The sequence below is a fragment of the Bos taurus genome, chromosome 7 (genome assembly GCF_002263795.3).
Source record: "Bos taurus isolate L1 Dominette 01449 registration number 42190680 breed Hereford chromosome 7, ARS-UCD2.0, whole genome shotgun sequence".
NCBI lineage: Eukaryota > Metazoa > Chordata > Mammalia > Artiodactyla > Bovidae > Bos > Bos taurus.
The window spans coordinates 15565321-15582147 of NC_037334.1; the positions used below are offsets into that span (position 1 = coordinate 15565321).

At 50.7% G+C, this 16827-nt stretch overlaps 1 protein-coding gene across 4 annotated transcripts in view; it reads left to right on the forward strand.

The window, feature by feature from the left end:
• LDLR (low density lipoprotein receptor) overlaps positions 1-13762 on the forward strand; it is a 33712-nt gene extending 19950 nt beyond the window's left edge. For 2 of the 4 annotated variants that reach the window (XM_059887926.1, NM_001166530.1), the window contains 13 exons: positions 108-230; positions 1787-1906; positions 2537-2662; positions 2946-3117; positions 3219-3446; positions 5476-5594; positions 5875-6014; positions 6417-6558; positions 6673-6825; positions 7310-7429; positions 9780-9857; positions 11162-11319; positions 11999-13762. In XM_059887926.1, coding sequence (XP_059743909.1) covers positions 108-230; positions 1787-1906; positions 2537-2662; positions 2946-3117; positions 3219-3446; positions 5476-5594; positions 5875-6014; positions 6417-6558; positions 6673-6825; positions 7310-7429; positions 9780-9857; positions 11162-11319; positions 11999-12034 — 1715 coding nt within the window. In that variant the 3' untranslated portion in view covers positions 12035-13762. The remainder of the gene's footprint in view (positions 1-107; positions 231-1786; positions 1907-2536; positions 2663-2945; positions 3118-3218; positions 3447-5475; positions 5595-5874; positions 6015-6416; positions 6559-6672; positions 6826-7309; positions 7430-9779; positions 9858-11161; positions 11320-11998) is intronic. The other 2 variants (XM_010806777.4, XM_059887927.1) reach the window with 1 other exon arrangement.
• Positions 13763-16827: the final 3065 nt, after the last annotated feature.

Here is a 16827-nt window from a genome sequence, read left to right on the forward strand (position 1 = left end):
CCACCAAATACATTTGTATCTATTCTTGCATAAATAATCATATTAATAAGAAGCACTAAGCCACCTCCTGTCTCCTGGAAGCACCTGACCCTACTCTGTGCTTATAGTGACTCTTTGTGAGGGGCCCAACAAGTTCAAGTGCCAAAGCGGTGAGTGCATCTCCCTGGACAAAGTGTGCAACTCCGTCAGGGACTGCCGGGACTGGTCGGACGAGCCCCTCAAGGACTGTGGTGAGCCCTGGGGTGTGGGCAGCTGGTAGTGTTGAGGGTGGGGTCCACCGCATTGAGACGTGGGTGCTGTGGTGCTGTGAGGGGCCAGCCCTGCTGAAGCCCACAAGTGCTGTGACTCTGGGGCTGGACAGATGTTAGGGGGGAGCCTGGGGATAAGTGGATTGGCTTCTAAGCCTCAGTTTTCCCATCTGTAAGATGGGGCAGTAACTTCCCAGACATCCTAGGGCTGCTGGGGATCAGGTGTTGCAAGTGTTTTCAGCAGCACTTTGACCCATGATTTGGACTTTCCAGTCCATAGGGTCTCTGTCGCAGCTCTTCTACTTGGCCTTTGTAGCAGGAGAGCACCCACCCAAGCCCATACATGTGCATTTGAATGCCTAGGGCCATGTTCCAATATTCTATTATGGATACAGACACTCAAATTTCATAGAACTTTTGAAATATTTTGCTTTTGATTCTTATTTTCTTCTCAACTATTTTAAAATGTAAAAACCATTCTTAGCTGTCAAAGAGCAGGTTGAGGGCTGGCTTTGGCCCACGCTTGGTATAGAGAGTAAGAGCATGGATTATGGAGCCCAGTGCCCTAGGTTTGCGTCAAGCCCTGTGATCTTAAACAAACTGTTTAACCTGGCCATGCCTCGATTTCCCCAGCTATAAGTCTCATGCCTTTAAGGTCATAGGGAGGATTTTGTGTGTGTTAGTCACTCAGTCCTGTCCGACTCTTTGCACAGAGTCCATGAGCTCCTCTGTGCATGGGATTCTCCAGGCAAGAATACTGGAGTGGGTTGCCATTTCCTATAGGGAGGATTAAGTGAGTTAATACATGTAACTGTAGTAAGTGGTATGTGGCTTTTATTTTTTATAATTAAAAATTTTTTTTAATTATGGTTAAAAAAACCCACAAAATTTATGGTTTTACCATTTTTAGGTGTTCAGGCATGTTTTAAGTACAGTCGCAGTGTTGTGTAACCATCACCACCATCCATCTCCAGAACTATTTCATCTTGCAGAACTGAGTGTCTGTCTCCACTGAATACTAACTCCCCCTCCCCCAACCCCTGCACCCACCCTCCTACCTTCTGTCTCTATAAGTATGACCCCATTAGGGGCCTCACGTGGAATAGTATTTGTCCTTCCGTACCTGGCTTATAATTCACTCACTATAACACCCTCATAGGGCTTCCCTAGTGGCTCAGCTTGCCATTGCAGGAGACTCAGGTTCCATCCCTGGGTTGGGAAGATCCCCTGGAGGAGGAAATGGTAACCTACCCCAGTATTCTTGCCTGGGAAATCCCATGGACAGAGGGGCCTGGTGGGCTACAGTCTATGGGGTTGCAAAGAGTGGGACAAGAATTAGCGACTAAACATCGACAACATCCTCGTGGTTCATTCATGGTGTCACGTGTGACAGTGGCCCTAAGACCTCTTAGGAATCATGGCAACTTCACCAGCAGTCATCATGTTGGTTATGATGAGGTAGAAACAGTTGCAGGATGTTGGACGAGGGGTGGCTGGCGGCCAGAGTGTGACCGGTGCCCCTCCTGCATCTGGCACAGGGACCAACGAGTGTCTGGACAACAAGGGCGGCTGCTCTCACATCTGCAATGACCTCAAGATCGGCTACGAGTGCCTGTGTCCCGAAGGCTTCCAGCTAGTGGGCAAGCACAGATGTGAAGGTGATTCCCAAGCCCCTGGCTCTTTCCTTGGAAGAAGAGGGGGTCAAAGCCTCAGCCTCAGTTTTCCCATCTGTTAAGTGGGTGAAGGTACCCTCCTCACAGGGCTGGTGGGAGGCCAGGTGCTTGAACCAGCTGTTGCCAGCTTGGCCCTTGGGGAGCACTTGCTTTTGGCCTTTGGGGATTAATAATTAAGAAAGAAATCTCAGCTGATGCAACTTCGCCCAGTTGACTATGCCCTAAAGTGAATGGTGAGGTTGGGGTTAGAGATCATGCTTGGCCATTTTCAAGATTTTGGTGATCAGGGACTTCCAGTGGCTCAGACTTCACGCTCCCAAAGCAGGGGGCCTGGGTTTGATTCCTGGTCAAGGAACTAGATCCCACATGCTGCAGTTAAGAGTTCATATGCTACAGTTAAAGATTCCACGTGCTGCAACTAAGATCTGGTGCAGCCAAATCAATAAATTAAAAAAAAAAAAATTGGTCAGAGCATCCTGTCCTGGAGGTTTTCCCGAGAGGGGATGGGTTGTCCTCCATTTGCCACAGGGAGGCATGGCTCTTGGTCAGAGCCCATGGTTCCATCTGCGCCCTGCTGGAAAGATGCTCCAGTTCTCTCTGTGTCCCAACTCTCAGATATCGATGAGTGTCAGAACCCTGACACCTGCAGCCAGCTCTGCGTGAACCTCGAGGGCAGCTACAAATGCGAGTGTGAAGAGGGCTTCCGGCTGGAGCCCCTCACCAAGGCCTGCAAGGCCGTGGGTAAGTGCAGGGAGGTGGCGGTGGGGGGAGGCCATGTGGTGGGACTTTCATCATCCTGTGGACAGAGGAGCATGGCAGTCTACAGTCCATGGGGTCAAAAAGAGGACTAAATCAACTTAGCATGCAATGAAACAAATAGACATCACTGTTTCTTTTACCTGAAGTTAGGTTAGAACTGCAACCATGCAGTGATTCTTAGAAGCACCTAAATCAGGGGATCCCATGTTTCTGGAAGTGGGGGTCCCTTCCACTCTGCTGAACTGCCCCCTTCCCGGATCCCCAGGCACCATCGCCTACCTCTTCTTTACCAACCGCCACGAAGTCAGGAAGATGACTCTGGACCGAAGCGAGTACACCAGCCTTATCCCCAACCTTAAGAACGTGGTCGCCCTGGACACGGAGGTGGCCAGTAACAGGATCTACTGGTCTGACCTGTCCCAGAGGAAGATCTACAGGTGAGCCTGCCTGCTCCCCTAGCCGCACGCAGCCCCAGTCCCTGAATGGACGGAGGGCCCCCGGAGCCGACACTCTCCTCTTCCTTCTCCTTTCCCCTCAGTGCCCAGATCGACGGAGCCCCCGGCTTCTCCTCCTACGACACCGTCATTGGCGAGGATCTCCAGGCCCCCGATGGGCTGGCGGTGGATTGGATCCACAGCAACATCTACTGGACCGACTCCATCCTGGGTACCGTCTCCGTGGCTGACACCAAAGGTGTGAAGAGGAAGACGCTCTTCCAGGAGGAAGGCTCCAAACCACGGGCCATTGTGGTCGATCCCGTCCATGGGTGGGTATTCCTAGGGCTGGGGTTCACAAATGGATTAGAGGTCCAGATGGGGGGAGGTTTGGGCTTAGGTAGACCAGATGACCAGACCAGACCAGATTAGCTTTTTGTTTGTTTTTTGTTTGTGGGTTTTTTTTGGGGGGGGGCACAGGTTTTTCTTTATGTCTTTATTTATTTTCAGATGCCTGGCTCTTCATTGTTTTGCACAGGCTTTCTCTAATTGTGGGGCACAGGCTTCTCACTGTGGTGGTTTCTCTTGTTTTGAAGCACAGGCCGTGTGGGCTTCAGTAGTTGCGGTTCCTGGGCTCTAGAGCTCAGGCTCAGTAGTTGTGGCACAAGGGTTTAGTTAACTCCGAAGCATGTGGGGTCTTCCCACGTCCCCTACACTCTCAGTGGGAGGGGGTTCCGTCATGGTGGGAATTTTATCATCTGAACTTTGCACAGGATGGGGGGTGTAGAACATCTTGGGGATGTTCGCTACATCCCCAAGACCTCTCCCAAATGAACACACAGCCCAGTTAGCATAAAAACAAGAGAGACAATGTCCTTAAGAAATACTGAACACTTAAAAAAAAAAAACAAACCCGTACACACTTCAGCATTAGCCAAACAACAATTTTTGCAAACATAGTGAAGGTCGCCACCTGTGGCATGCCCCCTGCAGGTGGGACCATGGCTGAATCAGCAGCTCCAGTGTCCACAGGGACCCCTGTGAAAGCATGGTCTCGTCCCAAGTACCATGCCCTGCAGAGGACACCTGCTCCAGCACATTACATGTGTGTCTGGAAGGGTCTCTGGGGCTGGGAAGTTCACAGCCCCAGGATGGGCAGCCTGTTCTGGCTGCAGTCATTGGGGGAGAGGGAGCGATGGGCCTGAGAGAGAAAAGGTTGGCGAAGCCACACTTGGCTGTGCTAGCACGGTGTCCACGGCTCAGATTGGAGGGACCCTGGGATGAAGGTGGGCCCAGCAGGCCTTCCTCCAACAAGACTAATGCCCTCATTTGGTGGAGGGTCATCTGGTCTATCCAGATGCCAGGAGAGAGAGACCCTCCCAGACACACACTCCACTTAGACTTGTATCACTTGCTCTGCTCTTATATTTCTCCCCCTAAACAGCAGGCACCACCACCTGGCTCTTCCATTTGATCTGTGAGTTTCCTTTCCTTCAGGCTGATGGGCCATGATTTATTTAAACTGCTCTCAAAAAATATATATATATAAATAAATAAATAAAAATAAACTGCTCTCCAGCACATGGAAATTTAAGTTTTTCTCCCCTGCCTTATACAAAGGAGCCATGAATAGCTTTGAATGCCTTTGAACATGAGTCCTTGCAATTTATCTGCAGGATAACATACACTTAACCTGGCGGTCCAGTGTTGATACTCTGTGCTCCCAATGCAAGGGGCATGGGTTCAATCCCTAATCGGAGAACTTAGATCCCACATGCCACACAGCCTTAAAAAAAATAATAAGAATAAATAAATTCATACTTCACCAAAACAAATTTATAAAAGCCCTTAGGCTCAGAAAGCAGTGTTCAGAGAGCAGATTCCAGGGCCCCAGTCCCAACACTGGAATGAAAACCTCCCTTTGTTCTCCAAAGTCCCTGAATCTTGCCAGGTCTCACCAGGTTGCAGGTCCTGGAACTGGCAAGGTTGGTGGGGTTTAGTCCCTAAGTCGAGTCTGACTCTACGACCCCCTGGACTGTAGCCTGCCAAGCTCCATGGATTTCTCCAGGCAAGAATACTGGAGTGGGTTGCCATTTCCTTCTCCAGGGGATCTTCCCCACCCATGGATCAAACCCAGGTCTCTTGCACTGCAGGCAGATTCTTTACCAACTGAGCCACCAGGGAGCAGCAAGGTTAAGTTAGGAGACCAGAAAGAACCCATCCAGGGCCTCCCCCAGTAGGGACTGTGGGGGCGGGGGTAGTTCCTGGCCTGGCTGATGCCAGGGAGAGAGCAGTTCTTCCGGGTGGTCACAGCTTCCCTCCTTTATGTCCCCCTGTCTGTCCTTCCCGCTGCTCCCCCAGCTTCATGTATTGGACTGACTGGGGCGCTCCTGCCGAGATCAAGAAGGGGGGCCTCAACGGCGTGGACGTTTACTCGCTGGTGACCGAGGACATCCAGTGGCCCAACGGCATCACTCTAGGTACACTGGGGGGACAGTAGTCCTCGGTGTCAGGCAGGGTCTGGAGGAGAGATGACCAGGGGGCTCCGTGAGAGTGTCGAACTGGAAACTCACCTCCCCTCTCCCCACACCACACCTGCATGCGGTTCGGGTGGGAGGCGGGTGTGGATCTGAATGGCTTTCCCAGGCGCTGAGTCCGGTTGGGTGGGGGGTTGGTTCCCTCCTGTGAAGAGCGGGATGCCCAAGCCCCACGGCCCAGGCATTGCCTGTGACCTCTCCTTGCCACCACTGTGGGTTCTAGATCTTTCTGGCGGCCGCCTCTACTGGGTCGACTCCAAACTGCACTCCATCTCCAGCATCGATGTCAATGGGGGGAACCGGAAGACCGTGCTGGAGGACAAGAAGAAGCTGGCGCACCCCTTCTCTTTGGCCATCTTTGAGGTGGGGGCTGGGGGCACGCAATCACTCCTTATTTTAAATTAAGAAATTTTTAAAGAAAAAAGGCTCTGGAAGAGAGAGATGGCCAGGCAGCTCTGTGAGAGTTTATAACCCAAAACTCAGTTTTCTTCCCCCGACACACCTGCATGCAGTTCAGGCTTGCGAGTCAGGGCAGGAGCTGGGGGGAGCCGATGATTTTCCCCGGTGCTGGGTCCTCAGGGTGGGGCCCTTCCTCCTTCGGGGAGCAGAATGCCCAAGTCCTAAAGCCCCCAACATCACCTATGACCTCTCCTTTCTCCCTCGCCCTACCAGCTGCACTCCCGTGGACCCATTTGGAGGGGTGTGGAACCAGTGGTTGTGTCCCCTATGGCTGATGGGGATATGTCATTCCTTATGCCCCTGTAGGATAAAGTATTTTGGACGGATGTTATCAACGAAGCCATTTTTAGTGCCAACCGCCTCACAGGTTCAGACATCAGCCTGATGGCAGAAAACCTGTTATCGCCGGAGGACATTGTCCTTTTCCACAACCTCACGCAGCCGAGAGGTAAAGATGGGGTGGCCTCCCTCACTACCTCCGCTTCTCTGCCTGTGCTCTGGAATGTTCCAGAATTTTTCTGACCTCATTCTCATCCTGCCTCCCTGCCTTTTCCCGCCGCAGGGGTGAACTGGTGTGAGAGGACTGCCCTCCGCAATGGTGGCTGCCAGTACCTGTGTCTGCCGGCCCCACAGATCAACCCCCGCTCACCCAAGTTCACGTGTGCCTGCCCCGACGGCATGCTGCTGGCCAAGGACATGAGAAGCTGCCTCACAGGTGGGGATCGGCCTTCTGCCACCCTTGAGGGTCAGCCCTGCAGCCTTTCTTTGCTCATCTGTCAAATGGGAGAGCAAGGCCCCTGGAGGCTGTTGTAAGGCTTTTCTCAAATGCTGGGTACATCAGCACTGACTAGCAGGGAGACGGAATCAGGTCCAGTTCTCTCTTTCCCAGCCCTCTTTGGCGGGGAGGCCCTGATTTTAGCTGCAGACATTAAGGGAGAATGCGGCCCCTCTTTCGGTCTCTGCATCCTCAGAGAAAGTCCCTGCTGGGGGTCAGTGTGTCTGTAGCACTTACGAATCTCCCTTTTGAAAGACAACGTGTACTATAATACCATAGACACTAGTGGGTTTGTATTTTCACTGCATTTGTCTTCAGTTTTTTCTGTGGCCCATGGCACTTGCTTCTTACCTGTTTTCAGCAGCAGCACAACTCTCATTGGCTCTCAGGCCACAGGACACTCAGGAAATGTTTATTCTTTCAGAGTCTGAATCTGCAGTGACCACCCGAGGACCCTCCACGGTCAGCTCGACAGCTGTGGGGCCGAAGCGCACGGCCAGCCCTGAGCTCACCACAGCCGAGTCGGTGACAATGTCCCAACAAGGTAAAGCCTGAGGCCACCTACCCTCCGCTCCCTGCACCAATTCATTGATAACCAGCATCTCTGTGAAGAGACAGAGTGGATTTAGTCTTGGTTCTTTGGCTGACTGTCTCTGGCATGGCTTGTGCCTGTCTGAAGCCTCAGTTTCCCTACCTGGAGCTAATAACAGTGCCTGCCCACCTCCCTGGAAAAGTGGGGATCACATGAACGTGGGAAGAACCTGAAGTTTAAGGTGTCTGCCCAGCAAGGCCAGGACTAGTGTGAGGCAAGTCAGGTACTCCCTGGGGTAGCGCCTAAAGGGGGCACCAGAAAATCAAGGACTCAGATAATAGTTTAATGCAATTTTTTTTTCAGGTTTTAGGTTTTCTTTTACACTTTAAAAATTAATTTATTTCTAATGCATTATTATTTTTAAATCAAATAATCAAATTGTGGCCTGTGGGGACAGTCCTGATAAATAAAGTTTGCTTGGTCCCAATGAGGCAGGTTTTGCAAAGTGTATCATCAGATCCTGTTTTCCTAAAAATTTTGCTCTTTTGTTCTTCATGAGATATTGGCATTAATTTTTGTTTTCTTTTCTTTTTCTTTTTTTTCTTGGCCATGCCACGTGGCTTGTGAGATCTTGGTTCCCCAACCAAGGATTGAACCCAGACCCTCAGCAATGAGGGTGGAATCCTAACCACTGGACCATCAGCCAGGGAGTTTCCATTGGCATTAATTTTGATATTTTAAAAAATGTATTATAATGTTACTGGTTTACTGAGTTTGGGGGGGAATCCCTTCAAATTTTGTGACTGAGGTGAGTCCCCAGTTCCCTTCTTAGCCTGCCCTCAAGGTCTTACTCTACCACCTCCCCAGCTTGATTGATTGGAAACCCGCCGTTCACTGATTTGTCCAGCAGAGGGCGCCCGACCCTGTTTTTGAGCAGTCCGGAAACAGCACAGGCTTTTCTGGCCAGGAAAAACAAAAAAAAAGCACATTAGCAAGTTTCAGACATTTTTTTTTCCCCTTTCAAAGTAACTGAATCCTTTGTTCCACCATAAAGGGGATACAACAGGAACTGTATGGTAGAGAGAGGCCCAGAACCGTTTTCGATTGAAGTGCCACTGCTTGAAATACCATTTCACAGACGAGCCCATCTGCGGCTTCTCGAATTTGGCAAAGGAGCTCTTTTAAAAGAAAAATTTCTCAAGGACACTGCTGCTACTGCCCTAAATTATTTTTGTGGTGAGGTTTCTTAAATAAGCGCAAATGTAAAACTGGGTACAAACTCTGTCCAAAGCATGTATGACAGCTGGTCGATACGGATTTGAATATAAATGGTGATGGTCATTACTGCTCACTGGCTTATCGTGTGGCTCGGATGTGACTCGTGTGGTCTTCGCAGAGCATTGGCCTGTTTGGAGGCCTTTATATTTTCACTCACACGGGCCCTCACGTTGTCTGGCCCAGGTGCACACATGTGATTATATAACGATGTCACCTCCAATATCTTTTTTTGTTTGTTAGTTTTTTTTGATGTGGACCATTTTTTTTTTAAGTCTTTATTGAATTTCTTACAATATTGTTTCTGTTTCATGTTTTGGTTTCTTGGTGGTGAGGCATGTGGGATCTTAGCTTCCCAACCAAGGATCAAACCCACACTCCCTGCATTGGAAGATGAAGTCCTACCCACTGGCCCACTAGGGAAGTTCCTTCCCCAAATATTTATTAGCTGGGGCCAGCTGGCACAGGACTATGGGTCTTTGGTGCGATCCAACCCAAGCACTGAAATTGCTGAGAATTACGGGGACAGAAGGTGACCCCTGCCCTCATCCACAATAGGCTCCTTGTCATCAAATGCAGGGGCTTCCCGGGTGGCTCATCTGCCGATGCAGGAGATGTGAGTTCAATCCCTAATCAGGAAGATCTGGAGAAGGACATGGTAATCCACTCCAGTATTTTTGCCTGGGAAATCCCATGGGCAGAGGAGCCTGGGGGATACGACTTAGCAACTAAACAACAACATCAATGCAAAAGCAGGTTGAAAAATTCCATCAGTGACCTCTCCAGCCCTGGGAATGTATCCACAAGTTTTGGTCTCAGAGGCCGGCATCTGCCTTCCCTAGTGCCTCATAACACGAGCCTACAGGACCCTCTTAAATTCGGGCCATACTCCCAATTGCCCACAGGCGAGGCCTGGACAGAAGCCAGTCTGCACTGCTCAAGCCTGGGAGATACTCCAACTTCCTTTGGACGTTTGAAGACACTGGGAAGTGTCGGGTGTTCTCCTCTGCATGTTGACATCATATACCTGTGTTTCCCACCCTTTCACGGTGCATCTGGGCCTCACTTTCTCCCTTGTCTACTACAGGCCAGGGTGACATTGCCAGCCAAGCGGACACGGAGAGGCCCGGGAGCGTGGGTGCCCTATACATCGTCCTCCCCATCGGTAAGCCTGTGGCTGGTCCTCCCCTGGCTCCTTGCTTCCTGCAAAATGACTTCAGCTCCCGGCAAGCTGTTCTGGTCCACCTTCCCTCCAGTAATCGGCTGGCCCCATTGTGTGTCCTGTTTATCACTGAGCAACCCCCTTCCTAGCTTCATTCACTAAACAAGTATAGTTGAGCGACTACTGTATACCAAGGCCATTTCTGAGCACTGGGGACAGAGCCCAGAGAGAAACAAACATCCGCCCCCTTGGAGCTGAGAGCAGAGTGGGACATCTGAGATGTCACAGGGGAGGAAGGGGAACTGGGCCAGGGTTCCCGCTGTGATTGATAGGCACTTTCATCAACACCCAAAGGATGGGAAAGCACCAGCAGGGTACCTTCCCATGAGTTGTTCTGTTTCAGGGGGCAGTTTGGAGATTTCTACTTTCCTGTCCTCACCTGTCAATCATGACTTGGTTTGCATTATACCCACTTTCCTTTTTGAAAAAAAAAAAAAATCCTTTCTTGGTGTCCTTTCACAGAGACCAGAGATCTAAGTCCCCACCAGTTGTCCAGCTGTGGGTTGATACACTTGCCCAGGGAGGCCCTCACCTCCCTTGGGGCTGCCCCAGGGTGATGCCCACCTGGCATCTTCCCACCCTCTGGGCACCAGCCAGGATCTTTTCAGGAAACGGCACCCCAAGACCCACCATCAATGATGCAAAGAGGGATCCCACGTTATCCACATTCATGCAGAAGCAGAGTGTGCCATGGTGGCCCCGAATATTGAGAACAATCCCATTTGTGAAACGAAGTAACTGATGTGTGACTAATACACAAGAAACATGGAAGATTGACAATAGCCTTCTTGTCATCAAATGCAGAAGCAGGTTGAAGAATTCCACCAGTGACCTCCCCGGTCACTGGGAATGTGTCCTAAACCTTTGATCTCAAGAGACGGGCAGCCCCTGACCCAGTGCCTCATAATGCAAGCCTGCTATATACCCAACAATAGGTTTGGGGGGGCGAGGCAGTCACAGTGGTCTTCAAGCTAGAGATTTCTTATACTCACTGATGGATTTTTTTTTTTTAACACTGGGCAAGTATTGTCTTTTTTTAATGTTTTGTGGGGCATTTGGGAAGATCTTAGTTCACCTACTAGGGTTGGAACCCACTTCCCCTGCAGTGGGTCTTAACTGCTGGACCACCAGAAAAGTCCCAAGTATTAGGAAGATTGGAAAAATACAAATAATAAATTGGGAACAAAAACATTTCCCCGTGAAAGGGCCTGGCGTCTGAAGGCGGCACCCCTCCCCTCTCCCCTCAGCACTGCTCATCCTCCTGGCCTTCGGAACCTTCCTCCTCTGGAAGAACTGGCGGCTGAAGAGCATCAACAGCATCAACTTCGACAACCCCGTGTACCAGAAGACCACGGAGGATGAGGTCCACATCTGCCGCAGCCAGGACGGCTACACCTACCCCTCGGTGAGCCGCCCCGCTGGGGACCTCGCCGCACCCGGCTGGCTGGCTGAGTGCTCCTCATGCCTCCTAAAGGCCAGGCCCTCCTCGAGAGCGGACGATCTCACGGAGTGGCGGGTGGCGGGTGTGGGCTCGGCAGGGCCAGAGGATAAGCCAAGGGAACATAGGTCCAAGGGTGAAAGCCGGAAGGGGGACTGAGTTTTTTTGTGGGAGGGCTGGGAAGGAGGGGAGGCGACTTCAGATAAGGTGGCCCGGAAGGCTTTCTTGAATAGGGAGTGTACGCAGTGCAGCAGGCACCACCTGTGCAAACGCCATGTGGCTGAACCCTGCCTGTGTGTGCGAGGGGCGGAGAGTGGGAGGGGAAGGGGCAGAGAGTGGGAGGGGAAGGGGCAGATGGAGCAGGACGCTGGGGGCCTATGAGAGCACCATTGCCGGGAGTGAGATGGGCTCCACGGAGCCACATGATCAGACTCGGGTGCTCACGGGCGCCCCTGGTGGTTGTGTGAGGAATAGGCCTGGGCCAAGTCCCAGAGCCCCGAGACGAGGGTGGAGGCCTTTGTGCGGGTCCAGCGATAATGAGGGGGGTGGCCTGGGGGACCAGGAGAGAGTCAGGCGTGGGTGGCTTGTGGCCATGTTTACTAGATGTTGGGCTGATCGTTTCCGGCGTTTACTGCTTTGTTGACAGAGACAGATGGTCAGCTTGGAGGATGACGTGGCGTGAGCTGCTGCCTTGAGTCCTCTCCCTCCCCCGAACCTGCTGCCAGTCACTCAAAGGCAGCAAGAACACTTTCTCCCCTGACCCTTGACCTGCTCCCAACCCTTCCTGAGACTTCCGCGCCAAAAGCGCTGTTGGGGACTGCCGCCCAGGCACTGTCTGCCGGTCTGCCAGAGCTTTGTTTTATATATTTATTTTTCTGGGAGGCAGAACAGGCTTCAGACGGTGCCCACGGGCGGCAGTTGCGTTGCTTTTTTTTCTTCCTTTCTTCACACGTGAAGGAGAAAGGCAGAACAGCTGGGGAATCTGTCCTCTCCGGGAATCTCTGAGCTGCTCTCCTTCTAGACACACTCCTCCCTGGAGGGAATGACGGAGGGACGTGGAGCCGGAAAGCTAGTGGCTTTGAATGCACGAGAGCAGGTGCTACCCACAGGGTCCCAGGTGGCTGCTGTTGCCACCCACCCTCTAGCCCAGGCCCCACACTCAGGACTGAACGTGTTTACTTCTGCCAGGCAAGCCTGCGGGATGGCCAGAGTTGGTCTGCCACCCCCTGGTCAGGATCAAACTAGGGTTTTCCAAGCTGGGTTTGTCCTCCACTTAAGCCAGGAGGGGACCCTGGGTCCAACCTTCCAGGAGTGGCGCCCGCTGAACCCTATTCATTCACCAAAACCCCGATCATCCCCAAAGAAAACAAATGCGAGCCACCAGTCGCCCTTAACGTTCATGTATTAAGTGCCTGAGACCCCCTTACTTTGTGCGTGAAGATGAGCAGCTCCCACCTCTAACTGTATCCTTCTGTCCGGGAGTGGGTGTCTGGACCCCAGCCCCGCCCCTTGCACGTTTCCAGTTCAGGGTCGAACACTGCGTAAAGTCGACATTCTATTATTATTTTGCACTACTTTCCGTTCTGGTTCCCTTCTGGCTGCAAAGAGTCTGGATTGATGACTGGTACCGACCCGGCCCTTCTCCCAGACCCGGCCTCTCTCCCAGCACGTAGGGAGACCTGTGCGCGGTGGCTTCATCATGACTTCAAAGCCAAAATTACGACTAGACGATCTGCCTACTGTTTCCACTTCTAGGCAGAGGCCACTGAGCCATTCATATCCCCGACAAGCCCATCATGGTTGGCTGGTGTCCATCTGAAACATGCATGGCAGGTCTGCCCTGTAAGATGTGCTCTGGGCTCGGGAATTTCATGGGATTCATTAAACAAGAATGCTTTCTGAAATTACCACACATATCATATTTATGACCACTGGGGGGTGGGGGTTGGATGGGGAGCAGCCTCCCATGGAAACGTCTGAGTGGGTTGACTACTGTACAACCACAGAACACGGGCACCCCTGCCGGAGACTGTGAACACCTTTTCTCTTTCTGAAGCATGTAAATAACACCCCCACCACCGCCGTGCAGACAGTGGGGACTTTTTGTTATGTTTGCACTTTGTATATTTGTTGAAACATTTCTCACTTATGTGTATATATATAAAAGAAAGATCTATTTATTTTTGCAAATCCTGGTTGCTGCAAAGATGCCTCGTCTTTCTGTACAAAGCTTATTTGAGCGTGCCGTGCACAGCCCTCTTCAAGAGAATCAGGTTCTGTGTTGTATATATGGGTTGCTTTTTGAGGATGGGTGTCGCTTTTTAAACCACTGTATAGAATGTTTTTATAGCCTGAATGCCTTACTGTGATCGATTACATTTCTTAAATAAAGTATTTGACTAAATCGGAAGTGCTTTCTTCTGCCTTTCTCTGGCTCCCTCCATCTGTTGATGGACAAGACTACCCCCAGGGAGAAGGATCTGGAAAGGGAACATTTTCCGACAGCGTCAACACAGGCCGCAGCCTCTAAGGGGATATTGTGCTCAGCTGGGGAGCAGCTCTGCTGGGTGCTGAAGTGAAGTTTTGCTAAATTTCCTGCTTATTCAGTCATTCAACAAATATTGGCCACCCGTTGTGTGCCAGGTCATGTTCAAGGAGTGTGGGACACTGCCGTAAGAGCCTATGCCCTCAAGGAGATGACATTTTAGAAGAGGAAACAGATACAAAAAAGTATTTTAAAAGATTATTCTAGAAGAATATTTAAAAAGATAATGAGACAGAACTGACTGGCAAGAGGCTGTTTTATATAAGGGGGGGGAGGTGTCAGGGAAGGATTCTCCTTAATTTTTTAATTTTAAGAATCTGCCTCCAATGCAGGTTCTATCCCTGGGTTGGGAAGATCCCTTGGAGAAGGGAATGGCTACCCACTCTAGTGTGCTTGCCTGGAGAATTCTATGGACAGGAGCTTGAAGGGCTACAGTCCATGGGGTCACAAAGAGTTGGACATGACTGAGTGACTAACACTTTCACTTTTAAATTTTATATTGGAGTATAGCTGATTAACAATGTTGTAATAGGAACATGTTGAAATGGTGTTTCAGGTGGACAGCAAAGGGACTCAGCCATACACATATATGTATCCATTCTCCCCCAAACTCCCCTCCCATCTAGGCTGTCACATAACATTGAACAGAGTTCCCTAAGCTATATGATAGGTCCTTGTTGGTTGGTTATTCATCTTAAATATAGCAGTGTGTACATGTCCATTCCAAACTCTCTAACTATTCCTCCTCCCCATCCTTCTCCTTTTAAAAAACCTTTTTTCCTGAATTTAATTCTATTAAATTCATTGTTAAGATAGAAATAAATTGAGAGGTTTCACATCACAAATCTGGCTTCATTGTGATAACATTTGTCCAGAGCCACAGACATCGGGGTACATGGCACTGCACTCTCCTCAGTCCCTGGCACCCCTATTCTCTTGTGCATCCCAGCTTTACCTGAGTCTGACCTCAAGGGCATTTCAGACCCTTATCTTCGGGCGTGGCAGTCAAGCCACAGATAGTCCTGGTGTTTCAAGTGGGAAACAGGAATACGGCAGGTCATTGGATAGGAAAAAAAATACAAGGAACTAAGCATAAAAAACTAAATGGGACAAACCATAATGAGATGCCACCTACATGCCATTTGTATGGCTGTAATTAAAAACAAAAAACAAAAGACTTCCCTGATGGTCCAGTGGTTAAGATCCTGTGGTTCCAAGGTAGGAGATGCAGTTCGATCCCTGATCAGGGAACTAAGATCCCACACACCTCGACTAAAGATCCTTCATGCCGCAACTAAGACCAGGCACAGCCAAAATTTTAAAAAATAAATAAAACTACCATGTGATCCAGCAATTGAAATCAGGGATTTTGATATTTGCACACTCGTGTTCATAGTATTATTCACAAGAGCCGAAAAGTGGAACAAACACAAGTGTCCATCTGTAGGTGAATGCATAAATAAAATGTATATATACACAGTGGAATATTATCCAGCCTGAAAAAGGAAGTTCTGAAACATGCTCTAAATGGATGAATCTCCAGGACATTGTCTAAAGGAAATCGGCCAGATCCAAAAAGATAACTACTGCATAATTCCACTTATATGAAGTCCCTTGTTGTTCATCGCTCAGTCATGTCCAACTCTTTGCGACCCCATGGACTGCAGCACGCCAGGCTTCCTTGTCCTTCACTGTCTCCCACAGTTTGCTCAAACTCATGTCCATTGAATCCGTGATGCCATCAAATCATCTCATGCTCTGTTGCCTGCCTCCTTCTCCTCTTGCCCTCAATCTTTCCCAGCATCAGGGTCTTTTCCAATGAGTCAGCTCTTCGCATCAAGACTGGAGCTCCAGCTTCAAGCAACAGTCCTTCCAATGAATACTCAGGGTTGACTTCCTTTAGGATTGACTGGTTTGATCTTCTTGCTGTCCTTGAAGTTCCCAGTGCAGTCAAATTCCTAGAAACAGAAAGTAGGATAGAAAGTGGGTGCCTGGGGCTGGGGGAGGAGGAGGGGGAGTTGGCGTTTAATGGGTACAGGCTTTCAGTTTTGCAGGAGCAAAGAGCTGGATGGTGAGCAAGGTTGCACAACAAAGCGAATATGCTGAATGCCGCTGAACTGCACACCTCAATGTGGTTAAGATGGTAAACTTCAGGGCTGCCTTGGTGGTCCAGAGGCTAAGACCCCGTGCTCCCACACAGGGAGCCTGGGTATCATGCCTGGTCAGGGAACGAGATTCCACATGCTTCACCTAAAGATCCGGCTCAGCCAAATGGGACTTCCCTTGAGGGTCCAGTCATTAGGAACTCAGAGCTTTCACTACACCGGGCACAGGTGAATCCCTGTTCGGGGAACTAAGATCCCGCGTGCTGCACAGCACAGGCAAAAAAAAAAAAAAAAAAAAGACCAAATGCGGGGACAATGAGGCATCCAGAAATAACAGCAGAAGGGGTGGCATTACTGGAGCCCAGGAATTGTGGGAGCTGGGAGGAGACCCGTCCACGGCACAGAGAGAGGAGATTCTAGCCTCTCCCCGCCTCCAGGCCCCGCCTCCCGCCAGCACCCCCCTCCCGCTAGCGCCCCTTTGTGCTGAGCCCAGTAGGACGTGGGAAACGGGGTTCCCTGCAGGACCCGGCCCAAGGGCAGAGGACCCGGAGTATGGAGGCAGTGGGTGGGAAAGGGTGCAGACTGGCTGGAGTTGGGTGACTTTGGACCCATCCGAGCCTCCGTTTCCCCACCTGCAAACGGGGCGATGCTGATCCCCGCCTCCCGGGCTCCGCGGGTGGCGGGTATAGCGGTGGCGGAGGGAAGCGCCGGGAGCCGCCGGGACTGCGATCTTTTCTGTGTCCACAGGGTGGCACTTCCTTCCTTCCTTCCACCTTTTGTCTTGGGTAGGTTCCAAACTGCCTCTGGGGGCGAGAGCTGAGCGGA